Source organism: Sardina pilchardus, chromosome 10 (assembly GCF_963854185.1).
Source record: "Sardina pilchardus chromosome 10, fSarPil1.1, whole genome shotgun sequence".
NCBI classification, from domain to species: Eukaryota; Metazoa; Chordata; class Actinopteri; order Clupeiformes; family Clupeidae; genus Sardina; species Sardina pilchardus.
In genome coordinates this window covers 9,496,662-9,515,600 of record NC_085003.1, presented here as the reverse complement: position 1 = coordinate 9,515,600, position 18,939 = coordinate 9,496,662, and the positions used below count along the sequence as shown (strand labels likewise).

General features: G+C 40.7%; 2 protein-coding genes and 1 long non-coding RNA gene across 4 annotated transcripts; all 3 read right to left on the bottom strand.

Annotated features, from left to right (window-relative positions):
* Positions 1-5,232: 5,232 nt before the first annotated feature.
* Positions 5,233-6,273, bottom strand: LOC134093598 (uncharacterized). The gene is made up of 3 exons (XR_009940364.1): positions 6,257-6,273; positions 6,100-6,163; positions 5,233-5,301 (listed from the first exon to the last, which is right to left on the bottom strand). It is a non-coding gene; the product is annotated as an uncharacterized LOC134093598 (long non-coding RNA).
* Positions 6,274-6,298: 25 nt separating this feature from the next.
* LOC134093597 (troponin I, fast skeletal muscle-like) lies at positions 6,299-11,292 on the bottom strand. 2 transcript variants are annotated; one of them, XM_062546728.1, is made up of 8 exons: positions 11,254-11,292; positions 10,764-10,785; positions 8,192-8,224; positions 7,778-7,814; positions 7,532-7,660; positions 7,295-7,384; positions 6,820-6,996; positions 6,299-6,708 (listed from the first exon to the last, which is right to left on the bottom strand). In XM_062546728.1, exons 3-8 carry the CDS (start codon positions 8,197-8,199, stop codon positions 6,622-6,624), a joined length of 528 nt encoding a protein of 175 aa, XP_062402712.1. In that variant the 5' UTR covers positions 8,200-8,224; positions 10,764-10,785; positions 11,254-11,292; the 3' UTR covers positions 6,299-6,621. The 2 variants fall into 2 exon arrangements, with proteins under 2 accessions (XP_062402712.1, XP_062402711.1); XM_062546727.1 differs by lacking the exon at positions 11,254-11,292 and having other exon boundaries at positions 10,764-10,832.
* Positions 11,293-12,338: 1,046 nt separating this feature from the next.
* Positions 12,339-17,470, bottom strand: LOC134093595 (troponin I, fast skeletal muscle-like). The gene is made up of 7 exons (XM_062546726.1): positions 17,386-17,470; positions 15,693-15,723; positions 15,360-15,396; positions 15,059-15,187; positions 13,114-13,203; positions 12,826-13,002; positions 12,339-12,742 (listed from the first exon to the last, which is right to left on the bottom strand). The coding sequence occupies exons 2-7, from the start codon at positions 15,698-15,700 to the stop codon at positions 12,644-12,646; spliced, it is 540 nt and encodes a 179-aa protein (XP_062402710.1). The 5' UTR covers positions 15,701-15,723; positions 17,386-17,470; the 3' UTR covers positions 12,339-12,643.
* Between the last annotated feature and the right edge of the window lie 1,469 nt (positions 17,471-18,939).

Genomic DNA, 18,939 nt, shown 5'->3' with positions numbered 1-18,939 from the left:
ATTACGGTATATTTCTCATGATTTAGTTTTTTCAGTTTCTATTCATATGTATTCAGTATTCAGCTGTAACCAGACTCCATGTTCCCCCAAAATGGGACAGATTATCTTAACCTTAACCTAAATTCAACAGGTCACTAGCAAAGTGCAACAGAAGCATATAAACATCAGTACAGAGAAAAACAGAAAGAGAGAGTAGTGTGTTGTAAATAGTGTGTGTGTGTGTGTGTGTGTGTGTGTGTGTGTGTGTGTGTCTATGTGTGAGTGTGTGCATGTGCGTGTCTATTTGTGAGTGTGAGTGTGTGTGTGTGTGTGTGTGTGTGTGTGTGTGTGTGTGTCTATGTGTGAGTGTGTGCATGTGCGTGTCTATTTGTGAGTGTGAGTGTGTGTGTGTGTGTGTGTGTGTGTGTGTGTGTGTGTGTGTGTGTGTGTGTGTGTGTGTGTGTGTGTGTGTGTGTGTCTGTCTGTCTGTGTGTGTGAACAATTTGCTGCTGTGATTCAAAAGGCAGACAGACGAGACACAAAACACACCTGACAAACAACTGAACAATAGCAACAGCACAGGACAGTGTGCCATCAGCAACAAGATGTGGGTGGTGTCTTAGGTAATAGGCAGATTTTGATGTTTACCTGCAATATCCACTGTGAACAGAGGGGGGCAGTGCTTCCCATGTTCCTGTCTTCCCTTCCTTCCTTCTTCCCTATCTCTAGCTCCTCTCCACCCTCCATGGCTTTCTGCTCCCTATAGCATCCTTTCTGAGCCTGTTAAAACATAGCTTTAGAACCAACTTCTGACCATTTCTCAAATATTGACTGAAAAAGAAGTAAAGTAAAGTAGTGAATTGTCAATACTCACCAAAAGTAACAGAAACTAGTGAATTTCTGCAATTTCTGTGAATTTCTCTTTCTGTTTTTACACCTGAATCACGTCGTCACCAAAGTCATAGGCTAAGGTAGGGGGACGGGGGAGTAATCTAAAAAAGACAAACATGCATAACATGCATATCCTCTGTCTGAGCTGATGTCATTGATAGATTTGTATCTAACTGAGAGTCCATTTACTGTATGTTGCATTTACTATCATTCACAAAGCAGTTAACTATTATTAACACTCTATTGTTATATAAGAAATGATTGCAGTCACACCATTCTCTCAACCCTAAGCTTATGTGTGTGAGCGATAAAAGGTTTCCTTTTTAAATTGCATTTTATTAATTAATTAATTTATTCATTTTTATCTTTGTCAAGAGTACTACAAGATGGCATTTCATCTTGCCTTCATAACACAAAAAAGCCAAATGACAAAGAAAGAGTGGAAACCTTCAGGATGTTTATTAAACCACACTGCGCAAACAGTGCAGTGACACAGTAAGCATTCTTGCAGACATGGACATGAAACTGTATGCTTTATGAACTGCAGTCATGCTACATTCCCAACCGTCTCTAAGCCACAGTAACAAGCATCAAAGCAGACTGACAAGGATTTTGCCTGGCCTCTCTCTACCATCTTCTTCCTGTAATCCTTGCCAGGATTGTCCTCTGTGTCCTTCTTATGCCAGTAATCAATGGCCTCCGTGTCCCTCTAAAGATAAAAGGAAATTAAATATGTTGAACTCTCCTATGGTTCTGTATTCAACAGTACATTTTGTATGAACTCGTCAGCTGGAAATCTTTGCTCACCTCTTCCTTGATCTTCCTCTTCATCTGCTTCAGCTTGGCTCTCAAATCTAAAGTGACCTTGTGTCCAATACCCAGAATTGCCTAAAGTGTTGGATCCAGCTTCAAAATATGCTCCTCAATTGTGTAATTAATTACATTGTCAGGTCCTCTATCTGAAACTGGAAAACAGACACAGAAAACATATACCGGTACATTCCAATCCAGGGTGGAAAGACAGAGACATTGGTGTGCACTTCCAAAAGCAAGAACTAATGCAGTATCAATTAAATATCTGTACATTTTCCAACATAGACTGAAATGGCATATCCCTCCCCATTAGTTTTGTTTTTGTATTAAGCATCTTGCAATTTAAAGCTGGCGTTGGCAAGATGTTTTTGATTGTATTCACTGAAAGCGATATGCTCTGACAGAATAACATAAATCCGCTGGTTTTAGAAAAAAAAAAAAAAAAAGCGCTTCTACCTCCACCTAGAGCCTGTTATTTTTGCAAAAATCCACCACTCACGGTTCTTCTGGTCCAATAAGCACAGGGCTGAATGATCATTGGCAGATCTGACTGGCAATCACAGTTTGTGCATGCACACTCGATGGGAGGTTGCTTGGTGGTAGTGGGGGAGGGGCATGAGAGTTGTGTAAACTACATTCAAAATGTTATTTAAATCCCCTCAATCTGCCAGACTTGCCCACAGCAGCTTTAAAAGTAAAAAAGCAGGTGAAATGAGGGGCTCTCTGATGGCTCTGTCTTGGCAGTCTGAAACGCCTGGTCAGAGGCACAAAGTTTAAAAACATTAAAGGCATGTCCACATTCACTAATTTAATGTTGTGATTTTGAGATCAAACTCTGGGTGCCGGGCACAAAGGGGTTGTTCTTATGTTTCTCAATCAGTCATGGGTGTGTTTGGGGCGTAACATCCTTTAAACCAGTGAAAATGACATCTGCCATTCCCTTTAACAGCAAGCAGTGCAACTTCAAACAGCGTATCGGGATTTTCATAGTCAGCGGCGCTTCTGAAGCAATCTGCTTGCACGCGAGACCGTATGGAACACAACCTTGCTTGACTAGAATCTGTTTGTAACTAGTAGAGCATTTAGCCTACAGTACATGCATCTGCAAACTAACTTCACCGTGGTCTCATAGTCAATGACAAAACAGTTCTACACTATTCATTCCTTTCACTATTGACTGACAAGGGCTTACTATCACAAATATAGCCTGAACAAAGTAACACTTTCCCCAATAACATTTGAATGACTGAATAAAAATACTAAGGATATTTATGACTCATAGGAGTTGCATACATATCATGACAGTGTGTCTTCAGCTGTGCTTTATATACGCCTTTCACTAGACCAGGTTTTTCTTGGTCAGTGGTGTAATGATTTTTAGAGGGTGTAAGATAGTGATTTTTGGATTATGCACCAGACCACACCTTATATGCTTTATAATTTGCATAATTCATAACTTTTCATTCATGTCAAGTTTAATTCAATTGACTACAGATGTGTGACACCAAAAGTGTATGGCTCTCTAGACAAGCGACAATGGTTTATCAGCTAAGCAAAACAGCAAGGCAAAATGATCAGATATCTGAACTAGAATGCAGTTATCCCGCCCAGGGTGAATTCCCATCAGCACAGTACAAAAGGCATTAACAGATAGCACACATGCAGGCCTTCAATGGGCCACCTCTAGGTTGTAGAACAATGACAGGACTAGTGGGCACATTCTAGAATGTGTTTCAGCCATAAATTGTTTGGTGTTATTTTTCCTTTTAGTATTTAGAAATAACTCAATAAAAAAAATGGGATTTTGCTTATGCATGTGCTGTTCTTCTCTTATCCACCTTTAACATTTAAAGGCCCATTAATAAAAACAAATCAAACACAATAAAATCCATTACAATGATTGCACAGATCAAAGTCCGATCCGAGACCCATAGTTCTTCTGTATCACAATTAACAGCATTATCAAATAATGTATCACATCAACAAGGCAAATTATGTTTTATCATGAGGAAATGGCACCATCAATGTGATGTATAATCTAAAAGGAAAATCAAAACCAAAACAATATTTGCAATGTATGCACGATTGGTTATGAACAATGCTGTCAAAACCACAAACAGTTTTCTTGATTATTTTTTCATAAGCAGGAAATAACTCTAAATGTTTACATTAAGTTACTTTTTGTCAACTATTAATTTTACAATATATTGTGTATGCAGATGATCTGAATAATTCGGCAGGGATTTCCATCTTAATCACTGACAAGAAGCTCACTTTCCTCTCCTTTCATCTTTCATCTCAAATGAATCAAGTAACTGACTGATTATTTTTGCTTCGATGTAAAAACTGTTATCAAGGTATCATCTATGGCAGAACAAGTCACAGCAAATGGCACTTACTCGTCCATCCTGGCCTCTTCGTTATCGTAGACCCTATGAAAATAAAGGAAACTGTCAGCAATCGTAGCTGGAATGTGTTTACAAAGGTGACAGTAGAATCCATCTGAAACTACCCTTTAAAATGTACAACAAAATGGACTGAACAATAATGGACTCTTTCAGGAGCAGATAGCAATCCTGACCGCATTCCAAATAAAATTGTTTCTGCAATGGGCAAAAGTGAAATCAACCCTACAGTAACTATGGCGGGTACCTCAGCAGCTGCTCCTTAAGGATGCCTCTTATGATAGGCTTGTCTTCAGTAGGTCATTTATAACCTAACACTTCAGCATGTACTACCAAACATGCCATTTGAGATATCATAGACATGGTTCTCAAATGGAGTGAGTTATAAATAAAAACATACAATGATGAATGGAATGTATACACTATGGATATGACTCTTTTACATGTGTTCATATTTAGGAAAAAAAATAGTTAAGTTATAAAACAAAACATAACTACTGGATTGGATTTTTATTCCACTTTTAAACAATGAGGTGCTATTGAGGAACTCTCTGTTTGTCTTATTCATCGTCTAATGAATAGTGCCCCCCACCCCCCACCCCCCATCTATTGCCGGATTAGCTTGTGCACTAGAATGGTGGCATGATAGCTGCTTACGACCAATAGACAATGTCAATCACATTCAGGAAACAAATGTTTGTTATTGGAGCGGTGACCATAAATCAATACAAATGCATGTACACTGACAAACTGTCAAATTAAGAGGAACCCAAGCTCCAAGTAAAAGGCTTGAAGACAGGTTAGGTTTCAGAGAGACACTTCACCAGGTCATATATCACGACTCTACCAAGGACCCCTTAGAGTGCTGTGGATTTCATCCTAAAGCAATCTGACTAAAGACTCGCATCATATTCTAGGTGTAAATTGTGCATCTTTCATAACTCTGGGAGTTCATAGCAAATCCCTTTCAATCACTTAATGGCACATTATGTCTTCAATTCTTAACTTTACTGAGATAATTAGTCTTGACTAAATTCACAAATGCTTTAATTTGAACAAATTCACAAATGTATTCATTTTTACAGACAATAATAATGCAATAATAATTTCATTTTTACATTCAAAGCTTACATACTTGTTGGATAAATCATGTATCATCAGTTGGAGCTGGAACTAGGGCTTCCAATTGTGGCAGAGAACCAACCCCAAGCATCTGAGAACAGTTGTAAACATTCATGAGTATCACTGAAGCGCATAATCTGGATGTAATGTAGACCACAAGTCTTCCTGTACTGCAGTGCATGACACACCATAATCCTTTATGATGAAGGCATTTTAAAGATAACCATATATATATTCCACATGAATGCTGTTCATTTGAATGGGAGCTTCTCTGAGAGATCCAAGACGTAATCCCATGCATGACACTCAGTGTGTACTGGGCATGACAATGAATCCACAATAGAAAGTGTGAGAAGAACAACAACAAAAAAATCCACTAGAGTATAATCCCATTGATTCCAGAGCCGTTGTGGAATTGTCTTAACTGCTGAACCTCCACCATTAAGAGAACCCAGCAAGCAGTGGTACTCAGTCGAGACTCCACAAACATCTGACATGCTACTAGGGGTTTTGATGACATTGTGTGATGGCTCAGCGAAACTCTCTATTTCTCTTTATGGAATTGGCCTCTTGCTCAGACCAATGGATTGGCGAGTTCCTGAAACTTGACCCACAGATAGCCCACCCTGCTCCCTCCTTATAAATGACCATAAATAACCATAAGTAACCTACCCTTCAAGATTGTTAGTCTTGTTTTATTGCGTATTTATTTAGAGGTCTTCCTCATGGCAGGATCGATTACACTTACAAAAGCAATTGAATGTTACTTTCACTATAGGCGATGTTTGTATAGAATGGGTTGGGAAAGAGAGCAGTCAACTCTACAGACGCCTATTGATAATTAGTGTTTGAAGCCGAGTGAGTGCGGTGAGCACAGAAAAGCCATTACCTGTTGAACAATGTGATGTGGAGTAGTTTTCAAAGATGGACCAAGAGGATTTCACAACCGTAGTCTGTCATAAAGAAAAAGAAAACAATTGAAATATTGCATCCATAGGCATGGTGTACTGTAAACAGCAAGTATTAGGGAAAGAAGGCACACTTACCAAGACACTGCTGATGAATGGAGACTGGGATTGATACAACAGCACACACAAATATTTTTCCTCCAAGTATTTTATTTTAGAAAACAATCCATCACACATTTTGCTTGAGTGAAAGTAAGAGACAAAAGTAAACAAATTACAGACAGACTGTGCATGACAATGGTTCAACTGAAGCTTGTAGAACCACACCCAGAGTACTTATGGTCAGTAGCACAGACTGACATGCTGACACCAAATCACAAATACCAGTTTGATGGACCCAGAGACAGGCCATTAAGCAGTGTGTGAGATTAGCTCATTGACATAACTGACATAACTAATCATCAGAGTAGAGATGTGACATCTCAGTATCCCGATGGACATTATTAATTAGCACCCTCAAACATCTTCTTCCTGCCACCCATGCCAGCCTTGTCCTCAAGGTTCTTACGCCAGTCTCCAGCATCTGCGGGCTTAGAAGATTTTACAAAATGTTTTTTAGTATGTGGCATCTAAATGGAATCTAAATATACAGCCCAGAAAAAGACTTGCTTTGTGTTCATGTTTTCCTTTTGAGTACTCACCTCTTCCTTGACCTCCTTCTTCACCTGTTTCAGGTTGGCTCTCAGGTCCAAGTTCACCTTGTGCTTGGAGCCCAGCAGAGCCTGAAGCATGGCATCTGCAGACATACGTACTTTCTTCAGTGGTGGCTTCTTAAACTTTCCTTTTAGGTCCACGATTTTGATGTTTAAGTCCTTAACCTAGAGTTCAATGGGTAGAGAAAAAGACAGAGCCGTGGATCAGGAAGGGGAAAAGTGCGCAGTAATGGATGGTAACTCATAGGTGGTCTAAAGTCAAAGGGTGCCTCTGATTTGCCTTTTATTCTCCCTTCCTTCCTTGATCCTCGTCCTCACTGATCTAGATAAAGAATGATGGGGCGGCACCTATGGGATAGTGTATCCAGTGTTAGTTATAGATCAGTGGGAACGAGCCTGGAGGACTGTGCATCAAGGACCGAGGAGGGATGTTGAGAGGCACCCAAGGATTCAGTTGGCTCACCTCATTGACAACTCGATTTGCTGTGTGCTCTAAAATGTATCTCTCCTCATCAATGATGTCTATCTTGGTTTGCAGCTCTCGGCACAGCTCCTGAGGAAAGAAAAAAGAAAGACATTTAAGGAAATACTGCAGGCATTTATTTTGCTAAAAGCACATTAATCAGGGTAAATGTTTTCATCTTTGGGATATAGTCTATTTCCTGGAAAACTGGTGAACGAGTGCATTCCAGTTGTATACCTGCAGTTCATCTTTGCTGTGTGGAATTACGAGGGGTGGGACGCTATCCTCCATGTACCGCTCCCTCTCCTCCACTTTCTGAATGGCTTCCGCCTCAAGGAGATCTTTTGCAACCTGGAGCATCATGCCCTGGAAGATAATTGGTGGATTGCTGATATACATCATGTCTAATGTTGCACCTCAAATCCATTATGGCTTGATCATCATCTTCAGAGCCAGATTTGGAACAAAAGCAAAGTACCGTACCTTCAGGTTGTGTTTCCGACTCATAGACATCCTTTTCCTAAAAAGAAGTAGAAAATGATAATAACCCTCAACAACACACAATTAACAAGAAATCACACAGTGGCAAGTACTAGATCTAACTTTTCCACCAAATATTAACTGGCTAAATTGAACAAGCCAGCTAGTCATACGTGTATTTATATTTAGATGAGGAAAAAAATGTGTCAGGTACGGCACGGTCTGAAATGAGCAAAATATAATTCAACTAAATCAGAACCAGCTAAGTAACCCTATTTTAGGCCCTGCAAGCAAGTTCAAGCAAGTTCAAGTTCGCACACAGTGTGCAAGTAAGTGCTCTACTGACAAGGCTTTAGCAAAAGAGGACAAATCTGTCAACTATTCAACTTTTATAAAGCTAAATCAATGTGTACTCACTCCGTCATTTTGCCTGATTTGGTTCTTCACTTTCTGTAAAAGAAGAAGAAAGCAAAGACTGTTATTTTCACAACATAAGCCTCTGAACTAGACATTTACGCAGTGTCTATGTTAAATGAGCACTTGGTGAAGCAAAACGCTTGATTTGACTGCTCACGAGAAACTATTTCAGCTTATTACGTGGTGGAACATAGGCCTACTGTAAGTGATGCTCTATAACGTGGTCCCACAAGAAAACTGTCATGAGATCAGGTTCTATCTGGATGCACAAGATGGTAAAATGTACTGCCAATCATTTGTTCCAGCCTAGAGTTTACCATTCAGAGGCTCTCACATCCTGTAGGCCTACCTCATCCATCACCATTTGCAATTACACTTTCTAATTTAGTAAGAAATTCAGAGTAATTTGGGGTTTTGTCATGTGCCTGGCAAATGTATTATTGTGCAAACATTTGCCCTTGTAACTCTAAACTAGGGGCTGTTGAGCCCATGGTGGGAGGAGGACAAGGGAGGGAGCCTTGAGCCCTTCCTGAGTGGCACTCACGACAGCCCTGTCTGCGGGGTCGTTGCAACTCGACACTCCTGGTGGGATCAACGTAGAGCCAGCGTTGCCTTCTTGAACATCCTTCAGATGACCAAGACATCGGCGAAAGTCACTGAAATAACCTGCCGCTCTCTTCTCTTTTTTCTACCCTTACTGTCTACACTTGTCGTCTTTTTATAGAAGGCATTAGTGAGGGATGATGTTCTACACGTCTTACATGATGATAACACAACCGTTCTGACAAATATGCCTCGGAACCTTAAAGGGATATTCCGCCATTTGTGGAAATACGCTCATTTTCCACCTGCCCTCGAGCAAAACAATCGATATTTACCTTGTTCCCGTTCATCCAGCCATTCTGTGAGTCTGGCGATACAACTTTTAGCTTCAGCCTAGCATAGATCATTAAATCGGATTAGACCATTAGCTTCTCGCCTGCTAGCTTCATGTTTAAAAGTGACTAATATTTCTGTTAATTTTCCCATTTAAAACGTGTGTCCTCTCAAGTTAGAAAGTGCAATAAGACCAACTGAAAATGAACCCTGCCGTTTTTCTAGGCTGATTTGACATGGAACTACATTCTCATCTGGCGTAATAATCAAGGCAACTTGCAGCTACTGGCACTACTACTGCTTGATGTCTATGGGGACTATTTTCAGATGCTGCGTACGATATCACTGCGCCTATGGTACGTTTGCAAGTTGCCTTGATTATTACGCCAGATGAGAGTGTAGTTCCATGTCAAATCAGCCTAGAAAAACGCCAGGTTTCATTTTCAGTTGGTCTTATTGCACTTTCTAACTTGAGAGGAGACACGTTTTAAATGGGAAAATTATCAGAAATCTTAGTCACTTTTAAACATGAAGCTAGCAGGCGAGAAGCTAATGGTCTAATCCGATTCAGTGATCTATGCTAGGCTGAAGCTAAAAGTTGTATCGCCAGACTCACAGAATGGCTGGATGAACGGGAACAAGGTAAATATCGATTGTTTTGCTCGAGGGGAGGTGGAAAATGAGCGTATTTCCAAAAATGGCGGAATATCCCTTTAACTTCAGGTATGAGCTCTGAAAGGATGGAACAAGTAGACCTACAGTGCACACAGAATAAACACACCCAATCCGAGCGGAAAACGTTAGGAATGTACAAGATCATATCACAAGAAATACCAAGACTGATAACTCCATTGCGCTAACAATGAGGAATGAAGGAGCCGATATATTTGGAACAGGCCGGGTGTACCACTCCGTCAGCTGCTCAGATTAAGGTCCCAGTGGATCATGGTTAATCCCTCCAGGCCTTCGGTGACCCATCCCAGTCAACCCAACGGCGTGTTAGTGTTCCTAAGACAGTTTCCATCGAAACATGGTTACAGCAACAAACTGCCGCAAATTAGGCTTTATCTCTTGCCAGAACCACTGTGCTGACAGGTAGGTAGACATTTGAGGATCCGTTTCAGGCGTACGGCTTGTCGTGGTGTAGCCTTTCAGTGTCACATCATCAGTCCATAGATCATTCTAGTCGCGAGAGGTCACAGTCCACCCACATAAATCGACATCCAATGTTTTTTTTTGCTTTTTTTAAATTCTCATTAATATGCTCGAATTCAATGATAAGATTGCAGGTAACAGGATATGGATTTTTATGTAAGACTGTATCTGTATAGCTTGTCTTAAGTAGCCTATAGAGCCCATGAGCTGACAGCTGTCAAAATATGATTTGTATGAACTTGTAAACCAACGGTGATTAAATGCATATCAATATAACACTATACAGGAGCAGTAGTCCTATAACATCCTAAGCTACAGTTCAAAAGCAATGTCTTAAGACAGGAACTGCTGTCAGCTATGTTAAAAAGTGTCATACAAGTAAATCCTCATTCACAATGACAACATTCCAAAGAACAGTTGTTTTAACCTCTCTATTCACAAGGTACGCTTATTTGCTATAATAATGAAGCAATCTGTAGATTTGCCAAAACATCAACAAGCCAATCCCTGAAAAGATGACATAGCCTACAATACTTCTTACCTCAGAGAAGGACAGGGTTGCTCTGTTGGAAGATGGACCAAACAAGTGAGCACAAGCACAGGCACAGGCGGGCAGATGAAGTGTTAAGAAGGTATATATTGCATTCTCTGATCACTCTGTAAATCCTGCCTTTCTCTTTATGGTAATGGATTACCCCCCAAACCAATGGGCTGACAAGGTCATGAAATACAGTCCTGTCCCTCCTTGCCCACTCCTTTATATAAATAACCACGTCCTTCGAGATTGTTATTCTTACGTTGTTGTCTTTTACGATCTATTATACTAAACAAAGAGCATGAGCAGCATCTTATGTTACGTTCAACACGACAGATGTCATGACTCTCAAAGCCAACACTCCCTCAGCTTCAAAATTTCACAAAACTATTTTTGGAGAGTTAATTGGAGTTATGGTATTCACACAATAATTCTCGCTCAACACGTTATTAATCATCAATAAAAACAATCAAAACATCAATAAACAGGGCCTTACCTGAGATGAAACCAAGTTCACTGTTTATCCCAGACAAATGGCAATACTTGGAGGAATACAGAATGTATCTGACAATCTGTTAAAAGAGAGCAACAATGAAGTGAGACAACTCAAATAACACAGACATTCAATTGATAAAAACTCTCAGACCAATATCTCATTCACAACTTTTTATTTTTTTATTCAGTAACCATTAGCAGATAATGAGCAGACTTGAAATGAGCAGTATTTACTATAAGACATGAAATGATCTAGTCACAGTTAAGACATATGTCATGAACATTGAGAAAGATTTCAACACAATACCGGTACTTACATGACACCCACGCAGTGCCCAACCAAGGCTGCCAGAAATGAAACCAAGGGAAAGGTCAAAGTTCCTCAGACGGAGGAGAGGTGGTGGTGGTGGTGGTGTGTGTGTGTGTGTGGGGGGGGGGGGGGGGGGGGGGGGGGTAATTGAGGGAAGACTGGGAACAGATGAGATCTATATTTCCCGTCACTCCAGGGAGGAGATGACGAACCAGACCACAGAAGAAAATATACTTGGAGAGGTTGAACACAGGTCAGTGACGGTCTTAAGGATGTCAATCATCTCAGTTATCTCAATCTTTACTAGTTGTTTTTTGGTATAGTATATTTGAAATAAAAATGTATGGCATACATGCAATTAATATTGACTGGAATATGTGATATACTCACATTGTTTAATTAAGCTCTTTTAATGCCTTTGTCCCTTCTCATTGTCCATTTGTGTGTGTGTGTGTGTGTGTGTGTGTGTGTGTGTGTGTGTGTGTGTGTGTGTGCACGCAGGGTGTGTGTGTGTGTGTGTGTGTGTGAGAAAGAGAGAGAGAGAGAGAGTTGTGTGGCCATGTATGTACAGTCAATTCAATTCAAATTAGTGTGACACCATTTCAGCTAAGCGTGTGATGAAAAAAGATTCTGATCAGAGTTAAAACTAATTAGCCTACTTAAAATTAGTCACCAATTTAAAATTAAACTAAATGAACAGCAACCCAGACCATCAAGCAACGTACTGTATGTACTGTACATAGTTCTGTAGACATATAAATTCTTTTTATTTCAAAGTTATTTATTCAGGTCATTAAAAATGTAAATGAAATGTCATTCATTCTTAATGTCTTGCAAATAAGAGTTACAGTATTCTGACTGTCTTCATTACAAGAAATGCCATACCAAGCAGATAACAGACTGAATAACTCATCAAGACATCGACTTTCAAGATGTAGTCCGCAAGAAATTATTTAGGTTTAAGCCTAAGGGGAAAATAAGCTCTTTCAGACATTCAGAGACAGCGGAATTGGATTATTTTAAGAAAGCTATGGCTCAATAGAAAATCTCTTTGAAAACAATCTAGCTGCAGGGAGGAAACTTATGCCTCGCCTCCCTCAAACATCTTCTTCCTGCCATCCATGCCAGCCTTGTCCTCAATGTTCTTACGCCAGTCGCCAACATCACGCAACTCCTTCTCCTGTAAGGACATTTAGCTCGTTTCAGCAACACATCCACCTCCAGTGAATGAAGGAGCACAGGCAGGCAAATCAAACTACTCACCTCTTCCTTGACTTCCTTCTTCACCTGCTTCAGGTTGGCTCTCAGGTCCAAGTTCACCTTGTGCTTGGAGCCCAGCAGAGCCTGCAGCATCTGATCGGCAGACATACGTACTTTTCTCAGGACTGGCTTCTTGAACTTGCCCTTCAAGTCTATCACCTTGATCTTGAGGTCTTCAATCTGGAGAGAGTACAGTACTTATGTTACAGAAGAAATTCCAAATACTGTTTAACTTCATGTCTGGCATGATAAGAACATGATGTTTAAAGATAGACAGTGATTGAAACTTACATCTCTGACACCTTTGTTGACTTTAACTTCAAAGTCATATCTCTCCTCATCAATGGCATCAATTTTATGATGTAGCTCTCTCAAAAACTCCTAGAGAAACAGAATTACATCAACATTCCACATCTTACACAATCCAGAGAATGCAGTAAAATATTGTGTTAAAAAGATAAACATACAAAATAAATATAAACATATTATAAACAATACTAGAAAAGCACTCAGAGAGCACAGCTACCTCCGCCTGCATCATTCTTCTTAGGTTGTCATACATTTTAACATAAACTATTCAGATCGCCACCACGTGGCCATACCATGCCATTAGGCTACACCACTAAGTTAAATATATAAACGCCGACGGAATCCCGACGGAATTACGGATCACTCTCAAAATGTAATCGAGTCGTCCGACCTTCCCTGAAAATCTCATTGAAATCCAGCCATTACTTTTTGAGTTATCTTGCTCAAGTTTGAGTTTGTCTTGCAGACAAACGCCGGCCGGTCCCCGATGACAACATATACCTCCTTGGCGGAGGTAAATAAAGAGTTCAACGCTCTGCCATGAGGTAAGTGCAAAACTAACTCAACTAACATATTTACCTCCGCCAAGGAGGTAATGTTTTCATCAGGGTTTGCCAGTTTGTCCGTTTGTTCATTTGTTCGTTTGTTCGTTTGTTCGTTTGTTCGTCTGTTCGTCTGTTCGTCTGTTTGTCCGTTTGTTAGCAAGATAACTCAAAAAGTTATGGATGGATTTCCATGAAAATTTCAGGGAAGGTCCGAATTGACCCAAGAAACGGTTCAATTTTGGGAGTGATCCATATCACCATCTGGATTCGGGAGGCGGTTATGTGCTCGTTTGGCGGAGGTTGCACTCTTTGAGTGCTTTTCTAGTTCATATCTGCACAAAGAAAAGATGGATTCACAATTTCATGGGTTGCATACTACTAATAACTATGATGACAATTACATATTTTATTTTGTGGTTATTCTGGCTATTTAGAACATATTTTATTGTAATGCTTGTAGGCCCTGAACAGCCTTCCGTGCATATAGCCATATGCCACACCTGCATTTATAGGTGTAATGCTTCACACCAGGGGTTCCCAAACTTTCAAGTCTGTGACCCCCAAAAGAACAGTGCCAGTGGCTTGTGACCCCCACAATTCCCAGAGGTGGCAGAAGTACACAAATATTACACTCCTGCGTTAATAGGACTATCAACATAACATGACACAATACCACAAAAGAACATAACAGCCTAACAACCATAATATTATTTAAGATTTAAAATTTGACAAGCATAATATAATTTATTCATTTAATATACTTTTATTACCAGTATACAAAGTTGTGCTATTTCTAATAGTTGAAATGTATATATAATACACCTCTGGATATTGATATCTATAACCCCATGGAATTAGTGTTATTTGCATTCTGAGTAATTCTGAAATATTGTACTTAAAAGTTGTTGAACTTCAAATTTGTTGAATTCCATTGAGTTACACTGATATGTGGTCATCTAAGTCTTTATGTACAATATATAATGTCCAAAAATGCAAGTAACGTGAAGAAACACCTTAAATGATGTAAATATTGCAGAATAGGAATATGTGAATAATTCAGTTCTGATAAAAATGTCAGATAGAACCTTAGGGTACGTTCAGACTAAGCGTCTTTTTCTGACAAAATAAGGGTACGTTCAGACTAAGCGTCTTTTTCTCAGCTGCAGAAAAAAGACGGCTGCAGTCGCGTTTTAAAAGAAGCCGGCAACTTTTTTGAAAACACGGTCTCCTCCATAGGGTTATAATGTGAAACAGACGCCGGCAGCTGAGAAAAAGACGCTTAGTCTGAACGTAGGCCTACCCTTATACCGTAATTCCAAGGGGACGCTTAACAGGCATTGGTACCCGTTACACTTGTGCAAAACTCAGCTTTGGTACAGTACCTGTAGGGCTTGTGTACCACTAGGCAGGGAGAGAGAAGGACAGCTTTCTGACATGTAGGCCCTCTTCTCCTCTTCTCCTCGTATTACCTCTGCCTCCAGCAAACCTTTGGCAATCGAGAGCATCAAGCTCTAGGGGATTCCACAAGGCAAAGTGGTCAAAGGCTACATACCTCAAAGACAGTCATCTGTTCCATTTCTAGTCAGTGTCAAGACCAAATGTTTTTTTAATCATTTTAGAATTAAGAGTGTGTCATTGTTTAATGTTACGTTGCACACACAAAATCAGTAAGTTTGTTTGTACCTTCAGATGGTATTTGCGACTCGATGACATCTTTTTTCTGAAGTGTTGCAAGGAAATACGTATATTAAAGGCAAACACTGCATTAAGTATGGCACTGCAACAGTGATATATAATGCAATGTTGGACAAACTCATACAACACAACCAAACAGGGAAAAGGTATAAAATGATCCCCAAAACTGACACATAAATCAAATACTAACAAATCTAGTATCTTAATCAAATGCAATAATCAAGAACAACTGAAAGAAAGACACCAAGAAAGCAGGAAAGAAAGACAGGAAGACAGACCAACAAAAAAAAGAAACACAAATAAACAAACAAACAAACTTACTCCGACATCTTGGCAGAATATTGTTCACGCCCTGTGAATGAGGAAAAGTCAGCATCACTATAAGAATAGAATTGTCCTCACTTATGTAAGTGCAATTAAGCCAAGACTAGGGAGAGGGGAATATCAAGTAGACATTACTTGGAGACCGTGATGATTAGTTTCTTCTCAAATACAGAGATTGCAGCGCAGGATAGCAATAACATTTGAAAAACAATATTGTGCTGAGCAAACAAAATCCACTTCACACCATCAAAGCAGTTACGAATAAGGAAACACTTTGTGAAGTATGTTCCTACAGAGTGCCCATAATTCCAGGTCCAGGAGGAAATATTATCCAAACACAAGATTAGCCATTTGGGCTTAAGTGGGTGGGCATCTATATTTGGAGGAGTCCATCTAGTCCAGCTGTTATGCTACGGGTGGCACTGTTATGGTAAGCTTGGCTCTGGACGATTATCAAAAACCTGATACCACTAGTGTTAGGGCTCTCACGACCCCTCTGGAAAAATCTCTGAGATGTCTGAGACATGAGACAAACTGCTTTGACATTCCTTCATCATTACAAATTATCGAGAAACAATACAGGTTTACTGCAAGTTTCTGAGGTTAATATTTACACCAAAAAACAAGTAATTAATGCTTAAATAAATAAAGTGCTTTTTCACACACATACACAAGAATAAAGATAATCATAAATAAGTGCCGTCATTACATTTTAAGAATTATTGTTGCATTTACTCGTAGTGTACTGCATCAAACTGAGGGGGCATCAGACATTCAAGAGTTTAAGATGAAAATTACATTATTATAGTTTTTGCAATGGGAAGGACTGAGCGACAAACACTACATTTACATTGCAAAGAGGGTTAAATAAATAACAAATATCCTAGCAGCTAGGTTTGCTGCACCCTACCCCCCCCCCCCCCCCCCCCCCCCCCCCCCCCCCCACACACACACACACACACACACCATCACTACCACCACCACCACCACACTTCTGGCTCGACAAAAGTGTTAGCCGATATAATTGATGTGATAATGTGGTGTAATCTATAATGATCTCCTTTCTCTCCCAACAAATGCCTTTGCATTTCACCCTCCATGAATGTCTTCCAACAACCAATACAGATTCATATAGAAGACTTCCCCAGTGCTCCCCATGCCAGAGGAGTGTGCATGATCAACTGCTGTGTTGACAGCTAAATTAACACAGGTGTATCACTTTTCAGAATCCAACCATCTTCAAGCACAGCGTGCTAACATTTAATGAAGAGTAAACCGTAAACGCTCATCATTTTGTCATCAGTGTCTAACGACACAAGAGATGGTTCAGAAGATTCCCTACAAACGATTCCAAAGGGAAAGAAATATAAGTAACAAACAAATCTACCTGTTCAAATTATGCACCAACTTAAAACCATACCGTACAAATAAACCTGAATTACATCAATGAACCTCACATTTCTAAATCAAGATGAACAGGATGTGTCATACAGTATTTTCAAGCATAATTTTCATGTCCAAATAACCCGAAGACAACAGCTTCACATCAGATCATCAGATCTTAGCGCAGCACACAGACACATGGATGGTACCCAAAGCCGATAAACACCAAAGCATTTTGAACGGTCAAGGTGTTAATCCGGCCAGCCAGCAAAAGCTTTGACAAAGGTCAGAACGGTACAGCTCTTACCTCTGCGTGTAGAGGAGGAGGAGGATAGGACAGTGGACCGAAGGGTGGAGGAGAACGAATAGCCACGGTCAGACCTGATTATCAGATGCTATATATTGCATTTCCCAATGGCCAAGGAAATCCCATCTTTCTCTTTATGGTAGCAGACTCATTGGCAGACCAATTGGCTAACAAGCACCTGAAACTCTATATGGAACCTTCAACTCCTCCCTTCTTCCTTCAATATAAATAACCCTTCCTTCAGGAGGGTGATGCTCATTATCTCGCTCCTTCAGACAACAGCCCTTATTTAGCAGGAGCAGGGGCACCCGTCCTCTGAAAGAATGAGGAGGAGACTGTTCCAATGCCTTGTTCCTACTCTAAGAAGAGGGTGGTGGTGGTGGTTGTGGTGATGGTGTGTGTGTGGGGGGTGGGTTGAAATAAAAAGCTGTGGGATTGGGGGGTTCAGCTGTGGTGAGTGGTGTTTTGAGGTAGGGGGGGAGCCAACAAGGGCACACAAGAGGGCTGATAACTGCTTACAGGGGAAGTGTACTGTAGACATACAGGGGGTGCTGGGTGCTGGGTTGGATGTAGCATGGGTCTGGCAGGGCCCTGTTCTGGAGTCAGTTGCATGCCCGTTACCCGCATGTCATCGTGTGCTGGCACAGGGACACAGAGGTTCATCCAGCCAGAAGGAAAGAATCTGTCCACAGGAGAAACGAGAGATTACTGACAGGAAGGTGTGAAAGACCTGAAGAGGAGAAAAGAAAAAGAGTCCCTCCTTGCAGTAAATGATACAGAAAATCAACCCATTCCCATTCTGCCCAAGTCCAGCTGATGCAGAGTCTAGGGCAGCCTCCCTCTTTTCTTTTTTTTTTAGCCAGCGTTGTACTTTGTCCGTCGTCAGAAGGGTGGGAAGAGGGACGATTGGGTTACGCCTTAGAGAGCTCCGAGGAAACCACACGCTCGGCGGGGGCCCACCGGGTACACGTTTGGAGTGCCATGGGGAGACTCCACAGAGGCGTATGAATAGAACTGCCGTCACTTCAAACCAGTTAGTCTGCGAGAGAAGTAAGGGGAAAGGGAGAAAAAATGTGCCGAGATCAATGTGTTGAGAGACAGAGCCCAACAGAGGCACTAAGTGGTTAGCCCCAGCCAAAGCCATTTGCACTGGCAGAGTGTGTGCTAGAGAGCTCTATACGCATCACCCTGAGAGGCCCAACATTCAGTAGTCATAGGGTGGCATGGCATCTGCAGACATACGTACTGTCTTCAGTGGTGGCTTCTTAAACTTTCCTTTTAGGTCCACGATTTTGATGTTTAAGTCCTTAACCTAGAGTTCAATGGGTAGAGAAAAAGACAGAGCCGTGGATCAGGAAGGGGAAAAGTGTGCAGTAATGGATGGTAACTCATAAGTGATTTAAAGACAATGGGGTGCCTCTCATTTGGTCTTTTATACACCCTCCCTTCCTTCCTCGATCCTCGTCCTCACTGATCTAGACAAAGAATGATGGGGCTGCAACAATGGGATAGTCTATCCAGTGTTAGTTATAGATCAGTGGGAAAGAGCCTCGA

What these genes read in the sequence shown, in the direction of transcription:
- LOC134093595 (XM_062546726.1), bottom strand. An exon ending in GTCGCAAATACCATCTGAAG is followed by an intron (nt 15,188 to 15,359) that starts GTACAAACAAAC and finishes GGAATCCCCTAG; the next exon opens with AGCTTGATGCTCTCGATTGC. An exon ending in AGAAGGAAGTCAAGGAAGAG is followed by an intron (nt 12,743 to 12,825) that starts GTGAGTAGTTTG and finishes ATGTCCTTACAG; the next exon opens with GAGAAGGAGTTGCGTGATGT.
- LOC134093597 (XM_062546728.1), bottom strand. An exon ending in CAAATCGAGTTGTCAATGAG is followed by an intron (nt 6,997 to 7,294) that starts GTGAGCCAACTG and finishes ATTGAACTCTAG; the next exon opens with GTTAAGGACTTAAACATCAA. An exon ending in AGAAGGAGGTCAAGGAAGAG is followed by an intron (nt 6,709 to 6,819) that starts GTGAGTACTCAA and finishes AAATCTTCTAAG; the next exon opens with CCCGCAGATGCTGGAGACTG.